General features: G+C 43.1%; 2 protein-coding genes across 2 annotated transcripts; one reads left to right on the top strand and one right to left on the bottom strand.

The window, feature by feature from the left end:
* Window positions 1-2,007: 2,007 nt before the first annotated feature.
* Window positions 2,008-2,976, bottom strand: LOC101626644 (olfactory receptor 52B2). The gene has a single exon (XM_004683118.1). The coding sequence runs from the start codon at window positions 2,974-2,976 to the stop codon at window positions 2,008-2,010; it is 969 nt and encodes a 322-aa protein (XP_004683175.1).
* A 12,016-nt stretch (window positions 2,977-14,992) lies between these two features.
* On the top strand, window positions 14,993-15,955 carry LOC101618363 (olfactory receptor 52W1). Its single transcript, XM_004683637.1, has one exon. It carries the CDS (start codon window positions 14,993-14,995, stop codon window positions 15,953-15,955), a length of 963 nt encoding a protein of 320 aa, XP_004683694.1.
* Window positions 15,956-20,537: the final 4,582 nt, after the last annotated feature.

Raw genomic sequence — 20,537 nt, 5'->3', positions numbered from 1 at the left:
TCAGGTGTTTATTGTTTATTTTGATGAATATTCTCAACAGCCCTACAAGGTACTATCACTAGCCTCATTTTATAGATGTAAAGGTTGAAAACAGAAAACGTTTCATATATTTCACAAATTTATAGTGAAAAAATGATAGTGTCTGGACTGGAATCCTGACAAAACTGCAAATATCATCCAGATGACTATCTTGTGGTACAATTAATATGAGTAAGCCAGTAGCTTTTGACAATCAGGTCAGAGAGGAAAGAGTTGAGAAACTCCCTGGCTCATTAAAGTTGATGAAAACATCATAATCTAGTTCTTTAAAAAAGGAGCAGAAAGAAGAAGGAAATCTAGAATAAGAGGAAGGAAACCTGGGCCCTCCCTGGTGGCACAACAGATTAGATCACAGCCCTGCAAGTTAGCCGCAGCCGCATCAGTACCAGTTTTATCCCCTGCTTGGGAGGTGATCCACATGGCGTGGCAGACCTCTCCTGACCCACCCGCTGCTCCCCTCAGCAGTGTACGTCCTTGATCTTCTAGTCCTGCTCCCCACTCTTCCTCTGGTGAAGCCTCTCACCACCCCTGCACCTCTGGTTTGTACCCCAGTTCTGTATGCATAAATCTTTAAAAAAAAAAAAAAAGAGGAAGAAAACCTTTATTCTAGAGGAGATACCCAACTGCTAGGTGGATGCGACTAACATTCAAAAAGGGGGGGTAGTGATGAGTTGGGTGTGAAGGGAACTCAAAGGAACCCAATGGGTTATGAAGGAAGACTACGGGTACCTTGGTGATGGATGTGGTATGATAACATACATCAAAGCATTATGAACCTATACCTCTAAATCATATACAGTAACAAGTCATACTAAATTTAAAAAAAAATTTAAATAAACTAAAAAAATAGGTTGGGAAAGAAATGTGGGACTCAGTAGTATAGATGATGAGTTAAGAAGATGAGTATATGACCTTTTCTGGAAAAGCATAAAAGAATGAGGGTCAGGACTGTGAACTTGAAAAGACTACCCCAATTTTGGTAACCAGGCCAGAACAATGTGCTTTACTTCCTAATACTGAGGATGATCGCAAGCCAAATCAAAAAGCAAATTAAGAGTAGCCTATTTCTTCCTACTCTTGTCTGTTTATTCTGTGCTCTCTGAGTTATAGCAAAGATGTGAGAAGTTAAAAACACTGAGTGCAGCCACTTATTTGCCTCCATGAAGCCAAAATTGTTGACTAATCACTGAGTTTGTGAACTAATTTAGCTAATCATTTCAGTGCATCAGAGATACATGTTCTAACTTCAGGAAGGCAATTGTACTCTCATTCATTTTTCAAACATGTATTATGTGCCAGGTACTCACAGTACAAATATGAATGACATATACTTTTCTCATTTCAAGGAACTTATAGTCATTTGGGGGTACAGATAAATAATGCACTATAACTTGCTGCATACGTTTGCAGTTTGTACAAGATGCAATAGATATACAAACATGGGAGCTCTAGACTGCCTGGAAAATCCAGAAAGACTTCTCAGGAGAGGCAGTTCTTGCACTGAAATTTGAAGAGTAAATAGTTTTACATGTTGAAGGCATACCCAGCTGCAGTGTTAAAGTGGGCTACTTGAATCTGTACAAATAATCAATACCTATTTGAGGATAAAATATATACATAACCCTTTTAGATGTTGAGCATAGATTTAGTTTTACCCATTTTGTTAATAACATACTTCATGTGTGTTCAAATCCCTGGACTACATCTGGTCTTACTAAGACAATAAATTTTCATCAGAGTCATGGACACTTAATTATTACTGGATTGTGGGGGAGAAATGTGAGATTAGAAGAGTTTACAGAAAGCAAAGAAGAAGGAGAAGGAAGAGAAGGTGGTAAAGAGTCTAGGGGTAGAAGGGGAAAAAGAAAAGTTTAAGGAGAAAGATGAAAAAGAAGGAAGAAGAAGAGAAGGAGCTCTTTATATTTTACACATAATTTATGTGCTCAAGTCGGAATTCATGAGGAGCCCTCAGCCCAGTGGGGAAGCACAGCACAAAGCCTTGATGTTAACAAACCAGTGGACTACACCCTCCCGGATCTGCTTGGTCTTCACACCATAGACAATGGGATTGAGCATTGGTGGCACCACCACATAAAGATTGGCCAGCACGATATGGACATGTCGAGGGATGTTGCGTCCAAAGCGGTGAGTCAATAAGGTAAAGAAGGATGGAACATAAAACATGAGGATGACACAGAGGTGTGAGCCACAAGTGCTGAGGGCCTTGTGCTGGGCATCCTGGGAGGGCAAACGGAACACAGCTCGGAGGATCAGAGAGTAAGACACGGCAATGAGAATCACGTCCAAGATGACCATGACAATGGGCACTGAGAAGCCATACCAGATGTTGATGGTAATGTCAGCACAGGCTAAGCAAGCCACTCCAATATGTTCACAGTAGGAATGAGGGATGATGTTGGTTTGGCAGAAGGGCAATCGCTTCAGCAAGAAAATCACAGGGAAAATGATACAGAAGCTTCGGATGACAATGGCCAGAGCAATCTTTCCCACAATGGGCCATGTTAGCACTGTTGCATAATGCAAGGGTGCACAGATGGCCACAAAACGGTCAAAGGCCATCGCTAGTAGGATGGCTGACTCCCCCACAAACATCACATGGACAAAGAAAACTTGTGTGACACAAGCATCAAAAGCAATGTCGTGGGCATGGAACCAAAAGATGGCTAGGGCCTTGGGTACAGTAGTGGTGGACAGTAGGATGTCCGTGATGGCCAGCATGGAGAGGAAGATGTACATGGGCTCATGAAGGCTACGTTCCATGATGATGACCACTATCAGGACACTGTTCCCCAGGACTGCAATGAGGTACATGAGGCAGAGGGGTATTGACAGCCAGGTATGGTAAACCTCCAAGCCAGGTATGCCGAGTAGGATGAACACTGCAGGGTGGAAGATGGTAAGATTGGAGTCACTCATCCTGCAAGATATGGTCCTCTGTCTAAAGACTTAGACGCTGATGAGTCTGTTGAACGAGAATGACAGAAAGACCCTCTGAGAATATGCAGAGATCACAAAAATAACATGAATTTTTAAATTGTGGGAGTCTCCAAGGGAAACGTTCTTGGTGCCTCACTTGACTAGAGTCTCTCTCTAACCATCAAACTTCAAGAACTAGCATGGTTTCCCTTTGCCTCCCAAAAGGACCCAACCATACCTGACATCATTCTACCATTTCTACACAAACTATCTTGTAAATTTCTCTTCTGGAAGACTCACTCCTGTATTTACCTGAATTCCCCTTTCCTTCCACATTTACTCGTTCAAATCAAATTTTAACCTTAAATACCTGATTTTATAATGACTTGTGTTCATAACAATATATTTCCTTCTTAAAGACCTATTAGCTAAAATACATTATAACTTGATTATACTTAGTCACATTGACATTTATCTGGCTACCTCCTTGAATATTTCACTTGAGATTTGCCTGACATCACTTCCTGTTTATGAAAGTGGAGCATTAAATGGGAACAGAAGAGGCATAAGGGAAATATTTCTTTCCAGACCCAAGTTTAATGTTTCCTAAGGTACTGGGGGGTGGGACAAACTATGAAATTGACAGGGGCCATGTATATCACCTGTTCCTGGTGACCTTTTCCTATTCCTCCCCCAAATGATTCTATACAGGTGCCTCTTGGTTGTATCTAGATCTCTTTATTTTTAAGAGACTGTCAGGAAAACTATTTATTGAACCATATACCAATGCACTCACCTCTGGCTCCATTAATATAGCTCTCCTCCCCTCCTCATTTCCCACCTTCAAAAATATTTAGGTTTCCCTGCTGTTACGGAGTCCTTCTTGCCTTAGCTCTTTTCATCACTCACTGATTTGCTTCAGTATTTCTGGACTATTTGACAGCTCACTGGACTAAGGAAAGGATGAATAATTTTTTAAAAAAGGAACCATGGAGAAAATCAGGAGAGAGTAGGGAGTATAGAGGTAGCAAATAACTTTTAGATGAATACTAATAGATTTCAGGACCCTCTGATGTAAGCACCCAAAGGAAAAAATGCCCAATGTAGAGTCCACCTCCCTGCTTCTAGGCAGCTAGCTCAGGCAGCTGCTCAGAGTGTGATGGTCTGTGGGGAGGGAGCAATGAGACCCCAAAGGGGGCAGGGAGAGGCACAGGGCTGGATTCTGACAAGACTGGGCTAAAAAGTTGACATCCTTCTGGCCAGGATATTTCAAATAGTCACTCACCTTCTGTAGAGAACAGAGGAGATAAAGAAATACAGGTACCATCGCTCTGCCCCTGTTATAAAGCACTGGCTCCAATTGCATAAAAACAAAATTCCCACCAGCAAACAAATTCATTTTTCTTTGCAAAAAATTCTGCTGAGAATTTTCCCACTTCCCCCACCCAATTTTTTATTAAGGTATCTCTTTTCCATAGAAGATACCCTATATAAGTTCTCAGAGAAACGACCCCTTCTCTCTGCTTACAATTCCAGTGGTGTTTAATAAACTCACTAGGAAGATACTAAAGGCAAGGTAGGGGGAAGAGTGGAAAAGTCTGCATGAGGTTCTGAAAGATAGTGTTTGTGTGAAGAGGTTGCCTTCTAAGGGCTTCACCAAAACCCTGCTGAGGGTTCTCAGCAGAAAGGACTGGACTCTCTTAAGAAAGTCAGGAATGGGGCCCTCCCTGGTGGTGCAGCAGATTAAAGCACAGCACTAAGAAGCTAAAGCCACTTCAGCATGAGTTGAATCCCTCCCGGGAAGTGATCCAGATGGCTCAGATCTCTCCTGACCTGCTCCGCTCCCCTCAGCAGTGTACTTTGTCAGTCAGCCCATTCTGCTCCAATCTGTCTCTGATGAATCCTCTCACTGCCCCTGCACCTCTGGCCTGTACCCTATTTCTGTATGCATAAGTAAATAAATCTTTAAAAAAAAAAAGAAAAAGTCAGGAATGGTGCTGGAACAAATGCATACATCCAAACTCTCACAGAAACAAAGTCCCAGAACCCTAATAGAATATTTGGATAAACAAAAAACAAGCCAATGGAAAGAGCCAGAAGGGTAAGGCAGCCATGTTGAGTGGGAGAGGACCACAGCACAGTGGGTGAGGACACCGAGTCTGGAACCAGACTTCCCAGGTAAACTTTCCAGACTATCAGAAAGTCTGAACTTTTTTTATCAGAACTTGTACAAGTTACTTTTGTGAGCATACTGTAAAATATTCTGGTAATGTCACCTCCCTGCTCTAGCAGACAAGAGTGCAAGCGCCAGGGCACAGACTTGAAGTCTGTGAAACAGTTATGCAGCATTTGCTGCCCACTGGTAAAGCCAGTCTTCTCAGCCCTGCTGCTGATCCAGGAGTTAGGTAAAGAAGATTTAAACCATGGTTCACAGACTGCAAGTCCACAGTGCTCTTTACAGAAAGGAAGTGACTAAAACCCAAGGTTACCCTCCTTTCCACCTCCCATAGCGTCAACATATCTCTAGGTCAAACAACTCAAAAGCAAAAACCCTTCTATCCTGAATAATAACCTGTTTAATGACTCACTGTTCCTACCTATATGAACTAAATTCAAACTTCTGATTGTTGGAACAGTTCTCACACAGCAAAATCAGTCAGAATGTTTCTGTGGTTTGAATCCTCACTATGATTTCCTAATGAACTCTGTCTAACTATCATTGAGACATTTATTCCAGTTATTACTTTACTTCTGTCCACCTTTTTTTCATTTGTAAACGGTAGATAACAATAAATTCCAAATGTAATTAGGAAGATTAAATGAGTTAATTCATGTAAAGGACTCATAAGAGGTTACTATTGTCATAATTATCACTATTAAATATTCAAAAATCTGTTTGGCCATTATCCTGTTGTATTTTTTTCCAATAGGAAAATGCGTTAATGAGTATCAACAATAGAAAACTTTTATTCTTCTTCCAAATATGACCAAAGGAAAATCCCTTCCCAGGAATAAAGAAGGCAGTGGTGAGCAAAGTGCCCAAAGACAAAAAAAAAAAAAAAACAGCTTGAAAATACATCTCTGAGGTGGACCTGGTGTCTCAGAATTAGGACCCAAGGGACTGGCAGTGCACCAAGCAGATCCTCCCATGATGGATTCAGCCTAGTCAGAACCACTAGGAAGGATTCTCTCAAATGCTTGAATGAACACTCATTTGTATCAGCAAAAACCAAGGAAGATTATTTCCATCCATCAAAGGATGTTTCGGTCCAGGCCAAGAAGAAATGGAGCAACTTCTCTGCAGCCCCTAACAAACTCTGCTCTCTTTTACTTCCAAGTGCTTCTTTGGCACTGATTCCTATGCATCCCCTCCAGCTTTACTTTTTTTTTTGTGCCCACACCTCTTCAAAGGTTATATAAAATCTTTTTTGTCTTTAGACAGTCTTAATTTTGGAAGCCCTATAACACTAAAACTACATATTAAAATAAGCCCACCTGAAATTATATAGTTTTGTTAACAGGTGAAAAAGTAAGCCAATAAAATTTGATTTAAAAATGCACCCACAAGTCACATCAGATAAGACTGTTAGATAAGTGCACAGGATGTGAGTCAGCTCTTTTATTAATCCACTTGTGTTATCCAAATATTTATTTATCCAAGTATTGGTTGCATGTTGCCATTTCCCTATGTGTGTCCATCAGATCTCCAGTGCTTTCTGTACTCTCAGGTGCTTGTAAATACATAGCTTTCCACACTGAAGTCACAATCCTAATGAATATGTTGCATGAAATGTTTCTAATAATGTAAAAGCTATCAAAACATAAAAATGATTTATTCTTCTAATAAATTGGAGTAAATTCAGATTTTTACTGCTAATAACATTCTTGGTCACATGCATTTATGAAAGTACTTAAGCTGTAAGGCTAAGTTATGAAACTAATGAAAATCACTTTATAATCTAAATTAGTATTATTTATTTGTGTTCTATAGTGCTGAGTTACCCTTCACCTTTAATGGTGACTTTTTTTTTTTTTTTTTGATAAATAGCCTCTTAACAAAAGTTCCCACCTACCCATTGGTTTCCCTCCTTATAAACATTTTGGAGATCATGTCAGAATTTGGGTAGTCCTATGGTGGTGTAGCATGTATAAATATCATTGACTATGTCCTTATGATATGATGAAAAAAAATATGGAGAGCCCAGCTACAAAGCCCCACCTCTTCTTCTCCCAATCTCTAGATGTAACCTGTGAAATGCAGAATGGCAGGCTGGAATGAGGGTGATTTTCCCAGCTGAGACACAACTGACACCCAGATTACCAATAGAAAGTTCTTCAAGAGTCCTTTCTTTACTTCACAAGACTAAGCCAGAGTCTGGCCTATTGTAGGTATGTAAGAGAGACTTACACTAATGTCCCAGGGAATTAATGGATTATTATTTCACCAGTGAATCTGTGAGCCAGAGTAATGATCACAGTCTGACTCATTTTTGTGAAGAGTCTCCACGTTCACCTCTATTCTGGTTCTGACTGCTCTATAGGGGGTAATCAGACAGTTGATCCAGCAGTCTCCCATCCCCCCACCCTCTTCTGCTGCTTCCCCCACCAGCTTCCTGCGATCACACACTGTATCCAATCAGGGTCCCTCTCTTATCCTCCCTGTGTGAGTCATGTCATGACCCATCTCTCACCCTCTGATGAGCTGACCCCTGTTCTTTCCCTCAATATCTATCTCCTCTGTCCCAATTCTACTGTCTTTCACAGACACTTTCAAGTACACACACACACCTGCACGCACACACACACAACTGCCAATCTCTCTCCCTGCCGCCATCAATGCTCTTCAACTCACCTACTCATCACAAAATCAGCTGAAGGATTGAGAGAGTGGGAGAGAAGAAAGCTTTTCTCTGAGAGAAGAGGAATGAGAAGGAAAAAGCAGGCTGAAAATCAGTCATGTTGTCGTGAGGATTGTCACTATTCCTACCTGTGAGGTGCTTTATATTGAGACTGAGAAGCCACAGGCTTCCTTCTTCTAGAGGCAGGTGTCGGGGCCACCCCTGGGATCATACAGCCTGGGGTCATTGAACTCAAGGAGAAGCACAAACCCTTCCCCTGTGCCAACAGGGAGAGGAGCAACTCTAGGGATTATTGGTAACTCCAGCAAAATGAACATAAAGTATTAGAAGACACAGCACAAGGACAGTACAAAAATCCCAGCAAAAAATAAAAACATACTAACAGTCATACTTCTTTAGCTCTATCACTTCCTGGTTACCATGTTACAGTTTAATGTAAGTTTCTCATTTTATTCTCAGAAAAAAAAAATGTGACAAAAGGCACTATTATAATATCCCCTGGACAAATGAGAAAACAGAGACAGAGAAACGAAGTAGCTGTTAAGGAGAGATTCAAAGCCCTGGTATACATGTCAGAGTGCTCAGCCAGATTCTGTTCAGAAACGCCAGTTTAGGGCTCTGAGAAGGATAATGCCCAAGCAACCCTGCAGTCGTGCAGAGAGAGAACAGGACTGTGTCTGCCGCCAAGCAGAAGACCAGGGCCCTGAGGAGCAGATGGCCTGAGGTCATGGTGGGCTGTCGGCTCTAAAGATGAGGTTGCTGCTTCTCCTCAGGGCAGTGGGCCAGGGATAGGTGCCTGCAAACTGGATGGGTAGTCAGCAGTCCCAAGGGTCTGGAAAAGTGGCGAATCCAACAAGGCCTCATCGTTGTCCAAAGTGTCTGACAGGAAGGTGGAAGCCAACAGTTAGAGCCAGGGTAGAGACAGACTGAAATTCTGCTTAAGTTTTTTTGTTTTTAAGATTTATTTACTTATGGATACAGAGCTGAGGTACAGGGCCAGAGGTGATGGGGCGGTGAGAGGATTCATCAGAGATAGAGTGGGGAGCAGAACTGGTTGACTGACAAAGTACACTGCTGTGGGGAGTAGCAGGCGAGTCGGAGAGGTCTGCCTTGCCATTTAGATCACCTCTGGGGCAGGGATTGAACTCATGCTGAAGTGGCTTTAGCTTCTCAGTGCTGTGCTTTAACCCGCTGCGCCACTAGGGAGGGCCCCTGCTCCAGTTTTTATCCCCAAAGTTATCACTTTAATACTTTGAACCTATATTTTAATAAAGGCACCTTTTCCCCCCACAAACAAGCAACAAACAAAGATATATATATAAGTGGGTGGGGGGGGACATGGGTAAAAGACTCCAGATCCCACTCAGGTGACAGGACATTTGGGGCAAGTCACTGAAGGTATGGCCAAGAAAACAAGTCACAGAATAAATGAAAGGTTGATTATTTTTTACACCATTAAAAAGGAAATTTATTTTGTGTAAGCACTGAATTAAAAAGTCTAGCATTGCTGGGAGGATAGTTATCTTTCCCAACTCATCTTGTAACTTTTGGAACAAAGATGTTGCTAGGAACCCAATCAGGAGGGGGAGAAAGACATCTGCCCAGCAATTCCACTCTGAGGTGTTGACGCAGTGGGAATAAAAGCCCTGTCCTGGAGACAATACAGATGGCCATTGACAGGAGAGAGGATAAGTGACATGTGATATAGGCATACTATGGAGTCATCTTCAGCAATTGAAAGTGGGAAAACATACAACACCAATAATCAGCATTGTTATGCTGAGTGAAAGAGGGCACATAGGAAAGGCAACAGGCTATATGAGTCCATTTAGGAGTGTCTACAACAGACTGTGGTGCTAGAAATCAAAATAGTTGCTGCTTCTGGTGTGGGAGGAGCAGGAAGGAGTTTCTTTGATGAAAATATTCTATATATTGATGAAAGTGTGATTTACATGGGTGTCGTATGTGTCAAAAGAAAGATTTTTTTTTTTTTTGCAGTACCATAAAGGAATAAAGAGCAATATAACTGAAGCAAAAATATGGGTAAATTCTCCTTTTCATGAGTTTTTTTTATATAACATGCAGTGACTAAAGCAAAAATCATAACACCATCTGACACTCAAGATAGTGATATTTAAAAGCGAGAAAAGAAACTAACAGAATTAAGACATTGGCACATAAGTAGCTAAAAGAGGTGAAGTGTTGACACCAGTGGGCTATGAGTCACATGGGCTTACTTTAATAGGGCAGCCGCAAAAGAGATGAAATAAAGCCAGATAATTAATACATCATATACATCAATCAACAAGAAATCCCAAAATATACAAGTCAAGGAAACAGAAGTATAAGAATTAATCACAGAAATAACAAACAAAGGAAAAAATAAAATGGCAGATTAAGCCTCACATATTAAAATTACTTTAACTATAAGTGATCTAAATACAATTAAAAAGTAGTATGGATTTAAAAGCACAACACAACTATATAGTGTTTATAATAAATCACATCAAATTCAATGATATATGTAGGTTGAAAATAAAAAGATGAAAAAATATACCTAATGCAAGCAATTCATTTTTTTTTAAGTTTATTTGTAGTTGAAGTACTTTTTCCTCAACCTCATTGTTGATCTTTGGACAGTATTTGATTCATAGGAATATTATGTTGAATGAAATAACATATATCGAATGCCTAGTCCAGTGCCTGACTCCCGATAAGAGTTCATAATGGGAGACAATACCAACTCTTGGCAAGAGTATGGGGTAAGTAGAAACTTCATATAATGTTGTTGAGAATGCAAAATGTGTAAATACCTTGGAAAAATATTTCGCTTTGGTAACCTCTTATAAACACCTATTTACCATGTGACACATTCCCGTGGGGATGAAGAGAGAGTAGAGACAGAGTCTGCACAAAGGATGGATCCTGCTGCAGAGAGGAAGGGGAAGTGAGTAACAAGACAGATCATATTAAAGGAACGTTGATCAAAAGCTGGGTCTAATCTGTTCCATACCCCAGAAGAACTTGACTTCCACTAGAGGCTATTATAATGGAGGAGAAGAGATCCTTTCACATATCTGCAACCTCAAGGTCAGCACTTCCACTATCAGAGACTGGGGACTCCTGGTACCCCTAAACTTTATGGAACATTAAGAACATTTCTGTGGAAGGAGTGAGGAGCCTGAGACAGAGGGAAGAAGTGAAGCAAGAAGACCTTAAAGACAAAATGATACAGTAGCTCCATGACTTCTCCCAGTCTCCACAGGATCGTGCCACTTGACCTTACCATGGTGCTTCAGGGCTGCTCTGCCCCTCCAGACACCAAGGGAAGGTGAAGCCTCAGATGCTGTGATGGTCACAAAGGAGTCTAATACTGACCTGGGAACTGAGACTTGACAGTGGAGAGTTCTTCCTAGGCATCAATGTTGAGCGGCTCCACTAGGACCCAACATTTTCTGCTTTGTAATCTAGTGTGTAAATAGGTGATCTGTGTTGCTGCTTGCTGGTCACTGTAAGCAGAAAACCAGAGAACTGGCATAAGCTGATCTCTGGGAACCCTGTTCTACTGGAGATATTGCAGGTAGTTAGTTAAAGAAGTAAAAATATCAGGGCACATTCCCGGATTCCAACCCTATTCCCATGCCAGTAATTGATAGGTCCAATGAGCTTCCCCTCCTCCTGCTCCACCCCACTCCTCACAGAGAGCTGGCATCCACCTGGGGAAAAAGTCCTGGCATAAAGCTCCACATGGCCACCTTTTGAGGTCCCCTATTCAAAGAGCTAATGTCGCAGGTGAAGGATGGCCAGGTGGCCCCAAGTCTATAATGCTGGGTTGTAGTGTGGGAGAACAGCCAATTAACATCTCTGGAGATGAAGGCAGTGATACCCCACAATACATTCAGATTAGTGGAGGGTAGGAAACATAGAGTACAGGAACATGAAGACTTCAATTTGTTGAGTCTAAGGGGTCTGTGTTATCTCCTGAACAGTATTTGTACAAGCAGCCAGTAACCTGGATAGACATATGTCAGACAAATGTCCCATTAGTGTTCTCTGGAGGTAAAGAACATCTTGTCCTACTCCTCTCCTTCCTGACTTTCACCCCACTGTCCTCACCAACCAACACTCTTCTCTTGCCTCAATGATGAGAAATCACTGTTTAGAGCCAGATAACTGTTGCATATCCTACATCTTCCCATTCAGTAATCTGAGGAGCACATGCCAATCTCAGTCTCTTAATTCCTCCTCTTATGAACAAATGGCTTTTGCTAGAAACTCCTGTTCATGTGCTAACTCTCAGCAGAAATGTAGTAGTTGTAGTGAAGTGCAAGGAGACTGGAGCCAGGCTTGTTGAGTTAGTATCCTAACTGCTATTTACCAGTTGTGTGATCTTGAGACAGCTATTTTCTTTTTAAAGTAATTTTTATTGAAGTAACATTGCTTTATAGTAATATATAATTATTTATTTAAAACAATGTTCAAGTTTTATTGAGGTAAATTGACAGTTAACATTGTGATGGTTAAGGTGTATATGTATCAGTTTGGGTATTTTTCAAAACGATACCCACAATAATGTTAGCTTACACACCCATCATGTCAGAGTTATATTTTTGTGTGCTGAGGACTTTCAAATATCTCTCCTAGCAACTTTAAAATATACACTATAATTAATTAATAATAATTATGAAAGTTATTTTCATTGTACCTTGGTTCTTAGTTTCTAAATGAGGGGACCAACATTTGTCTATTGTGAATGGTGCTGTAAGGATAGGTTTCCTCCTCCTGCCAGGAGGAAACTCCACAGTACCCTCGGCCATTACTGTAATTCAGTCTCCCAAAAAAGGGGAGAAGGCTACTTTCTCTGTGTTCCCATTGCTGGTAATGGACTGAATTAATCCAGTGGTTTTAATAGCCCTGAACAACTGTTTGCACACTGGTCACTGACTGTGAGCTCCTGTAGGCAGTAGTGTCTTGTCGCCAAGGTAACCTCACCATGTGGCACAGCTAGTTTTGAACTACAAATTTGTTCCAACCATTTGGTGTATTAGGGAACTCAGCATGACATGAATTTCATTTATGCTTACATGTAGCTTCACCTGGGAAAAACTGAGTGCAGAAAGCTACACCCAGCCGAACCTTGCTGTGTAGAGGCCCAAAGTGCACACAGTTCAGACTTCCACTCCCTTGGCTTTCAGGCCACGTGATAAGCCACACCCATTCATGTCTGTATCCGGTGTTGAGACACTCCACTGGCCTCAGAGCTTTCTCTTCTTAGACCAATTCACAGGGATTCCAGCTACTTCCAGAACACTTCCACAAAACTCCAGATCTTTGTCAAAGCAAAGTGTTATATTTATGTCCTTTCTAGCCATTTGATGTGCATAAAATTTTGCTACCATTTTCATTAGATTTTTAAATGTGTCATCAGCAAAGTTTTTGAAAGTTGTGCTCCTATTCCCACTCTTCCCATAAAACCTGTTTTCTATTGTATAATCTTACAGACTGTGGTGGTTTATAGTGTCTGTTTCCATATAACTGAAAGTAACATACGCGGTGGACGTGTGGGGCAACTCTTCTTCATCTCCATGGATACCTAAGGCTCCAGAAACTGTGGGAGCCCATGTTCCTCAGCAACTACTGTTTCGGCCAGCAGTTCTGTGCCACAGTTAAAAGCAATAAATATGTATTTATCAATAGCATGCCAGGCATTGTGATGAGCAGTGGAGATACTATGGTTAACAAGAAACACTGCCTGTAACTCTGTCTAGAGAGGGAGAGAAAGTCATGTAATGACAATGGGGGACAGCAGAGGGGGTGGGTGCTATTAAAGAATAAAGCAACCTTTTCTCTTTGAGGCTGCAGGGAGTCTGCAAAGGTCTCCCAGAGGAAAATCTTTCCCAGATTTTCCCACTCTCTTAAATCAGTTGCTTTCTTTGTCGCCCCCTTTTCTGCCTCCATACTTTCAAGTTACTGAGTCTATTAGCATTGAGCAAAGAGGCATAACAGGAAAGAGTTAATGGGGCACAGGTGGAGGTGGGAGGCCATGAGGGAGGCAGGTAGAGCTGGGATATAAAGGGCCCCACAGGCACTGGTCCAGGCAACAGAAGCCGCCCACACTAGGCTCAGACCTTTCTCCGTCAGATCTGCTGAGGGAGTGCTTTCTTCTTCATTTATTATTATTCAACATATTTAAGGTTCTGCTGTGAGCTAGATTCTGGAAGGAATCAGTTCTACCCATCTCGCCTCCTCCAACATCAAAGATGCTTCTTCCTCCAGTGGCTTCTTCTCTGGGTTAAGTACCATTTCCTCTCCCTGTGGCAACTCCCTCGAGCACTCCAGGAGTGAAACTCTGAGAAGTGGGACCCTCTTCTGAATCATACAGAAGATTTTTTGAGTTTTGGGTTGGGTTTTTGTGCCACCTGTCTGTCTGCAATGCTTCCCAGGCACTGCATCTCGCTGGTCACTGTTCAACTTCACTTCCTTGGCATCATGTTAAGAATGACATGAGCAACCCACACTCCAGAACCCTCCAGCTTCTGGAGTCACTCCAAAGTCTATTATCTCCCTCCCATTTCTCTCTTTCTCTCTACTCTCCTCATGTATTCCAGGAAGGCTGGGGAAAGGTGAAAACTAGGCATTTAAGGTCATTGTGCCCGCGCCATTATAAAGCTGAGCTAGCAGAGGCCTGTAAGTTCTGCCTAAGGAGACCAGTCAAGGACAGGACCAGATTGAGGCCTGCTCACCACACAGTGCTGCCTTTCTCCAGCTACAGAAGCTGAGACTGAGTCCAGAGAAAGAAAATCATTCACCTCAGTGCTACTTAACTGACGTCCAAGTGGAGGGCTCTGGCTGTGCCTGTCTCTGCAGCAGTGACAGCTCCTTCCCCCTTCTGCCTCTAACCCCCTCATTTCCCTCTACAGCACTCATAGGGTCTCAGGCACAAGAGACATCCCCATCCTAGCCAGGATTGTAACCTCATTAACTACCAGGCCCCCAGCAAAGATTATATCCCTGTGGTCCTTCCAGTCCTTTGCTACCCCTACACAAGCTCCATGGGTGGGTCCACGCCATTGTGACACCCTCAAAATCTCCCTTAGGTCCTCCTATCAGGAGCCAGTCCCCCATGAGCCCTAAAAATTTGATTCCCTCAGCAGAGAATGACAGAAGCTCCACAGCCCAACTCCACCTTCCCTCGCCCACCCTTCTTTATCCTGACAGGCATCCCAGGGCTCGCAGGCACTCAGGTCTGGCTGATGCTCATCTTTGGGCCCATGTACTTGCTGGCCCTACTGGGCAATGGGACACTGCTGGCCATGGTGCGGATAGACCTCACCCTGCACCAGCCCATGTTTCTGCTCCTAGCCACACTGGCAGCCACAGACATGGGCTTAGCCACCTCCATTGCCCCAGGATTGCTGGCGGTGCTGTGGTTTGGGCCCCAGCCTATCCCATACACTGCCTGCCTGGCCCAGATGTTCTTTGTCCATGCACTGACCGCCATGGAATCGGGGGTGCTATTGGCCATGGCCTGTGACCGTGCCATGGCAGTCGGGCGCCCACTGCACTACCCTATCCTGGTCACCAAGGCCCGAGTAGGTTATGCAGCCTTGGCACTGGTGCTGAAAGCAGTGGCTATTGTTGTTCCTTTCCCTCTGTTAGTGCAACGATTTGGGCACTTCCGAGCCAAGGCCATAGAGCATACCTACTGTGAACACATGGCGGTGGTGGAGCTGGTGGTGGGTAACACCTGGGCCAACAACCTGTATGGGCTGGCGCTCTCCCTGGCCGTGTCAGGTGTAGATATCCTGGGCATCGCCAGCTCCTATGGGCTCATCGCCCATGCTGTGCTGCAGCTCCCTACCCGGGAGGCCCGTGCCAAAGCCTTTGGTACTTGTAGTTCCCACATCTGTGTCATTCTGGCCTTTTACGTGCCTGGACTCTTCTCCTACCTCACGCACCGCTTTGGCCGTCACACTGTCCCAAAGCCCGTGCACATCCTTCTCTCTAACATCTATTTGTTGCTGCCACCTTCACTCAACCCTCTCATCTATGGGGTCCGCACCAAGCAGATCAGGGAACGGCTCCTGGAAACCTTCACATTGAGAAAAAAACAGCTTTAAAAGCAATAAAAACAATGGGAGCCCAGAGGTGTGGATTGTGTTACCTTTATCTCGTGATCTGCCTGTGACTGATGCTCACTCAACACTGTATTTGCTATGAATCCCCTATCACATCTGCAGACTGTGGGCTACTCATGTATCCTGCTTGGGAAGAGGCAGGAGACAGGGGCTGCATGTTACGATGCCAGGAATAGAAGAAAGACCAGGGAAAATGGTACATGGATTTAAGGAGGTCATGCCTGACCACATTAACCTGTCATCCATGTTCTCACACAATCCACAACCTCTCCAAGTTCTGGATCTGGGAGTCTGGGAAGAGTGCCACTGCCCCAGGAGGCAAGTGCCTGGGTATCTGTCAGAGATCACACCACTCTACTCCTGGAGCCAGATAGCCAGATCCTGTTTTCAGCCTGCCTCTAGAAAGGGGTTATAAGGCTCAGCCCCACCTTCAGAGAGTCTGGATTATGTGCCCTGGGTTACCAATGTGGCCAGGTCAGCAGATCCTCTTGGTCTCATGTACTCACTGTCCCTACTTTACTTCCCTCCCTGCCTCAAAATGTATGACTAGAGTCCTAAGCCTGCAGCTTCTGGAGTCAGGGACTAACAGAATGAAATTTGGATATTCCAGAAAATCACTGTAGCCACTTCGGTGGGCCTGTTTGTTTGAGGTCCAGTCACCATGGCCTTTTACCAGCCTGTCCTTTGTAATCTTCAGCCAAGATTGGAGAATTCTCATGTAAAATCCTCATTTGCACCATTTGCCCTGGTCAGCACTACTAGAAACACGATGAAGCCGTGTGATGAAACAGGAACATTTCACACTGCTACAGCTGCCAAAGTGTGGAGATTTCTTCAACAGAAGAGTCATGGTGTTGCCCAACAGGAGATTCACTTTCAGCTAAGACTCCACGCTGGAAGGAACAATGCCCCCAAATCCTTGACAACAGCATGTACTCCAGGATGAGTGTAACCTCACACAAAAGGCAGAGGATGGTCGCTACTCAGTAGGAGAAAGCTATAAGCTGCACAGACAAACCTCAGTTCACCAGGAAAACTATCACCTCAGCCATTGGTATGAACCAGGAAGCGCTAACCAGGGGCAACCTGACCACCCAGCAGCCGACTGGCCCATGCACCATGGCAAGAACTCACAAGAGGACACTGTGGGCCTGGAAAATCAGTCATGGCCATACGCGGGCTCACTAACAAGGAACTGAAGAGAGAGCGCCAAAGTTGTAAGTGATTGTCATAAGTAAAGTCACATAAAAGCAAGGGGACAAGGAGGAACTTTACAGTTTTCCTCCATTCATATATGGGCTGGGCCATTGTCAAAGGTAACATTTTTCACATGGCTCTAAGTTTAAAAACCTAAAAATGTTAAAAATATATATATACACACACACACACACACACACATAACCTAACCTAAAGATGTAAATGTGTGTGTGTGTGTGTATAACCTATAAGACAATAATTTTGTAGATAATTGTAACGTATTCTAACCCTAATGGGTCCTGAGTCTTTAAGATGACCACTGAGATTCCTCCTCAATAAATCTATCTAACAAAATAATTAGAGATGTGGACAAAGAGGTATGCAGTAAGATATTTATTACAATCTTAATATATAGAAATATAAAGAAATGTCTGACAGTCTGTGTCACACATACACACACACACACATCTTTCCCCCCTCTGCCACATGAAAAGGAAAATCATATGTGGTCATTGCTCATAATGGATGAATTCTGCCACCCTCTACCACAGGAAGCTTCTGGTCTAAGGCACCTGTACTCACCGCTTGTGCACAACGTCGCAAGTGAGATGGTCCGTTTTAAGAATTGTTTTCCTTCAAGGCAAAAATCCATCCCCTTGGACATTTGTATTTTGTTCTGAATCGGGACCACGCACATCCTAAATGTTTAGAAGACCTTGCCATTACCTTCTCCTTCCTCACACCTGAGAACAACTATAAGCCCACAAAACCTTATCTGTGATTCCAAAATAAAAATCTCTCAAGGAACTATAAGTTTTATCCCCATAACCTTGGCCCAAACCAGATTTGAATCATCACAATCTTATTTAGTGTTTATCTCTGTGTGAATATTCATACATTTGGCTGCAGAAATATTGATGTGTTTGATTATAGGGCACAGCCCCAAGTCGCACTGGGATACTCCTTATTCTATCACACGGATGCTCTACACCTTTCTAAAATCTGAAAAATCCTCAATTCCACAACACATATGTACCTAAATGTACATACATCCCTGTAGCCTGAGAAAGTGAGAAGACTTATTAGGGCTGTTAGCATTCTGAAGTCTTTGCTTTTTATACTGTCCCAGCAGTTCTTGCAGAAAACCTTAGGTTCCCTAGATTAGCCACCGCCATGTGCTTTTTCTCTACTCTGGTAACTCAGTATGATGCCGATGATCTGCCTTTTTCCCAGGAAGACCCCCCAGAACACTAAAGCAAACCCCACAAGCAGGGTCTGCCCCAAATAGCCTTGGCCTCATCCGCTCCCTCTAGGACCCAGCTGTCATTTGTTTTCCTTCAGTAACTTTCATTTTCAGATAATGAGCCAAAAGCAAAGAAATACCTGTTTAATGTCAGGGTATGGCAGTGTGGATTTTAGAGAGCTTGCAGAATCATGGTAATCAGACAGCAAAAGAGAGAAGACGGAAGGTAAGGGCTCCAGCTAAGTCACAAGTACCCCATCTCCCCATAACCCTTTCTCTGAGAACAAAAATTCCAGAGATCCTCCTTATCCATTTCACCAAGAGATACCATCCCTGCACCTACCTCAGTCAGCCCCTTCTCATTCTGGAACCCTGAGGAAATGGGTGTACATCATTCTCCTTTTAATCAAGAACCACTGCACCTCTCTTCCCGGTACTGTGGCAGCTCTGCCCTCAATCAATAGCACTTGTCCTCAGGGAAGTCTCTACCTCTGTCTGTTCTACCTGACTCAGAATTTCTTTCTAGAGAGAACCAGAGTTGCCAACTGGACCACACCAGATGATCTTGTCCACGTCAACCATTATTTTAAAAATGTGTTAGAGGTCTTAGGAGGAAGAGAGCAGGTTTCACTTACCTTAACAAGAAACTTAAAGGATCTGATTTGTTCTTGCTTGCCCCTTTCCACTAATTTGCACTTCAACTAGCACAGAGCCTCCACCACAGACTCGGGTAAGCAGAAGGAATGTGCTGGTTTCTCCTTTCAACAAAAAGAACTACCACTTAATGGCAAACGTTGAAAAAAGGCAGATATGGATTGGAATCCCAGATCCTCTATGAACTCACAATATGCTTTGGACTCATTTATTTAACTCTTTGGCCTATTTTTTCACTTCTAAAAGGGGGGAATAATAGTAACTACTTTAATAGCTTACTGAAAGGATTAACGAATAGAATGCACTGCAAGTGTTTGGCACAGCCCCTTCACTTGAAATTAATTCTGGAGCGTAGGCTCATGCTTCCCATCAAATTTTTGCTCAAAGACCTGGTTCTGTCTAGGGAGACCTGTTCTCCCCTGAGGCCAAATACATCTCCTTTAGGAAACCTTTCCTGGCAACACTCTTCCCCCAACTGTAGGATCTTCCAGGTGGCCTATCTCTATACTTACCACCTCAGCCAGCTCAAACTGTGGCCACTTGTGGCCTAGCTCCACATGCTGGCCAGGAGAGAAAGGACATACTACACACACAAAGCTCAGAGAGGACTTTAGAGGGACTCAAGAGGGAACTCTTGGGGTAGAGTGGGAGAATGGCTACTAGAAAGACCCTAGAGTGTTCTTTTCCAGGGAAAAAATCACCGTTCTTTTCCAGCAAATCACCAGGTTGAGATTTGTAGACCGACACAGAGAGGAAATCACCTGTAAATTAGAGCTTATTAAAAGGATACTTATTAGAAACAGATCAGCCTAGAATAGGGAATGCAACATGAAGAAAAATTTCCTCAGATTTACCTGGGGTGGTAAATTTAATGCCAGTTTCCTAAAAGTTCTCTCCAGTTACTAAGGCAACATTATAGCAGTTAGATTCTTTTCCTCCCTGTTGCCAGCTGAGCATGGCAGCCTCCTACACACACACATGACTTTCACTGCAGTTGTAACCTGTTCATTAATAATGGGTTTCAACCTATGATACACATTACAACTGCTGAAGGAGCCTTTAGAAATCCTGATGCCTGGCAAACTCCAGACCAATTAAATCAGAATCATTAGGGCAGTTTGGCAAGGATGGTTAGAGAGGGTAGGATCCAGATATCTGTAATTCTTAAAGCTTCTGGTTAATTCCAAAGTGCTGCCCAAGTTAAGCTCTGCTCAGTTCTCACTAAGCCCTGATCTAAACTTATGCCACATCCCTCAAAACTCCAATTAAACCTCACAGAGAAGGCAGCAGCAGCTGACAAACAGCATAATGAACTGCTTCAAGGAGACTAGTGAAGGGAGGAGTCAGATCCTATCGACCAAGAACTACATACACACATATATAAACAACAACAAAAAGAAACAGCCCACACCCTAACAGACACCTGCATTTTTGCCCCCTGAGCAGGAGAGTGGAATGGTCCCTCAAAAG

The sequence above is a fragment of the Condylura cristata genome, unplaced genomic scaffold (assembly GCF_000260355.1).
Source record: "Condylura cristata isolate star-nosed mole 26May11 unplaced genomic scaffold, ConCri1.0 scaffold00015, whole genome shotgun sequence".
Classification (NCBI taxonomy): domain Eukaryota; kingdom Metazoa; phylum Chordata; class Mammalia; order Eulipotyphla; family Talpidae; genus Condylura; species Condylura cristata.
The sequence above is the reverse complement of the archived record's forward strand: the minus strand, read 5'-3'. Positions and strand labels throughout refer to the sequence as shown.

What these genes read in the sequence shown, in the direction of transcription:
- LOC101618363 (XM_004683637.1), top strand. Translation starts at nt 14,993, where the DNA reads ATGACAGAAGCTCCACAGCCCAACTCCACCTTCCCTCGCCCACCCTTC.
- LOC101626644 (XM_004683118.1), bottom strand. Translation starts at nt 2,976, where the DNA reads ATGAGTGACTCCAATCTTACCATCTTCCACCCTGCAGTGTTCATCCTA.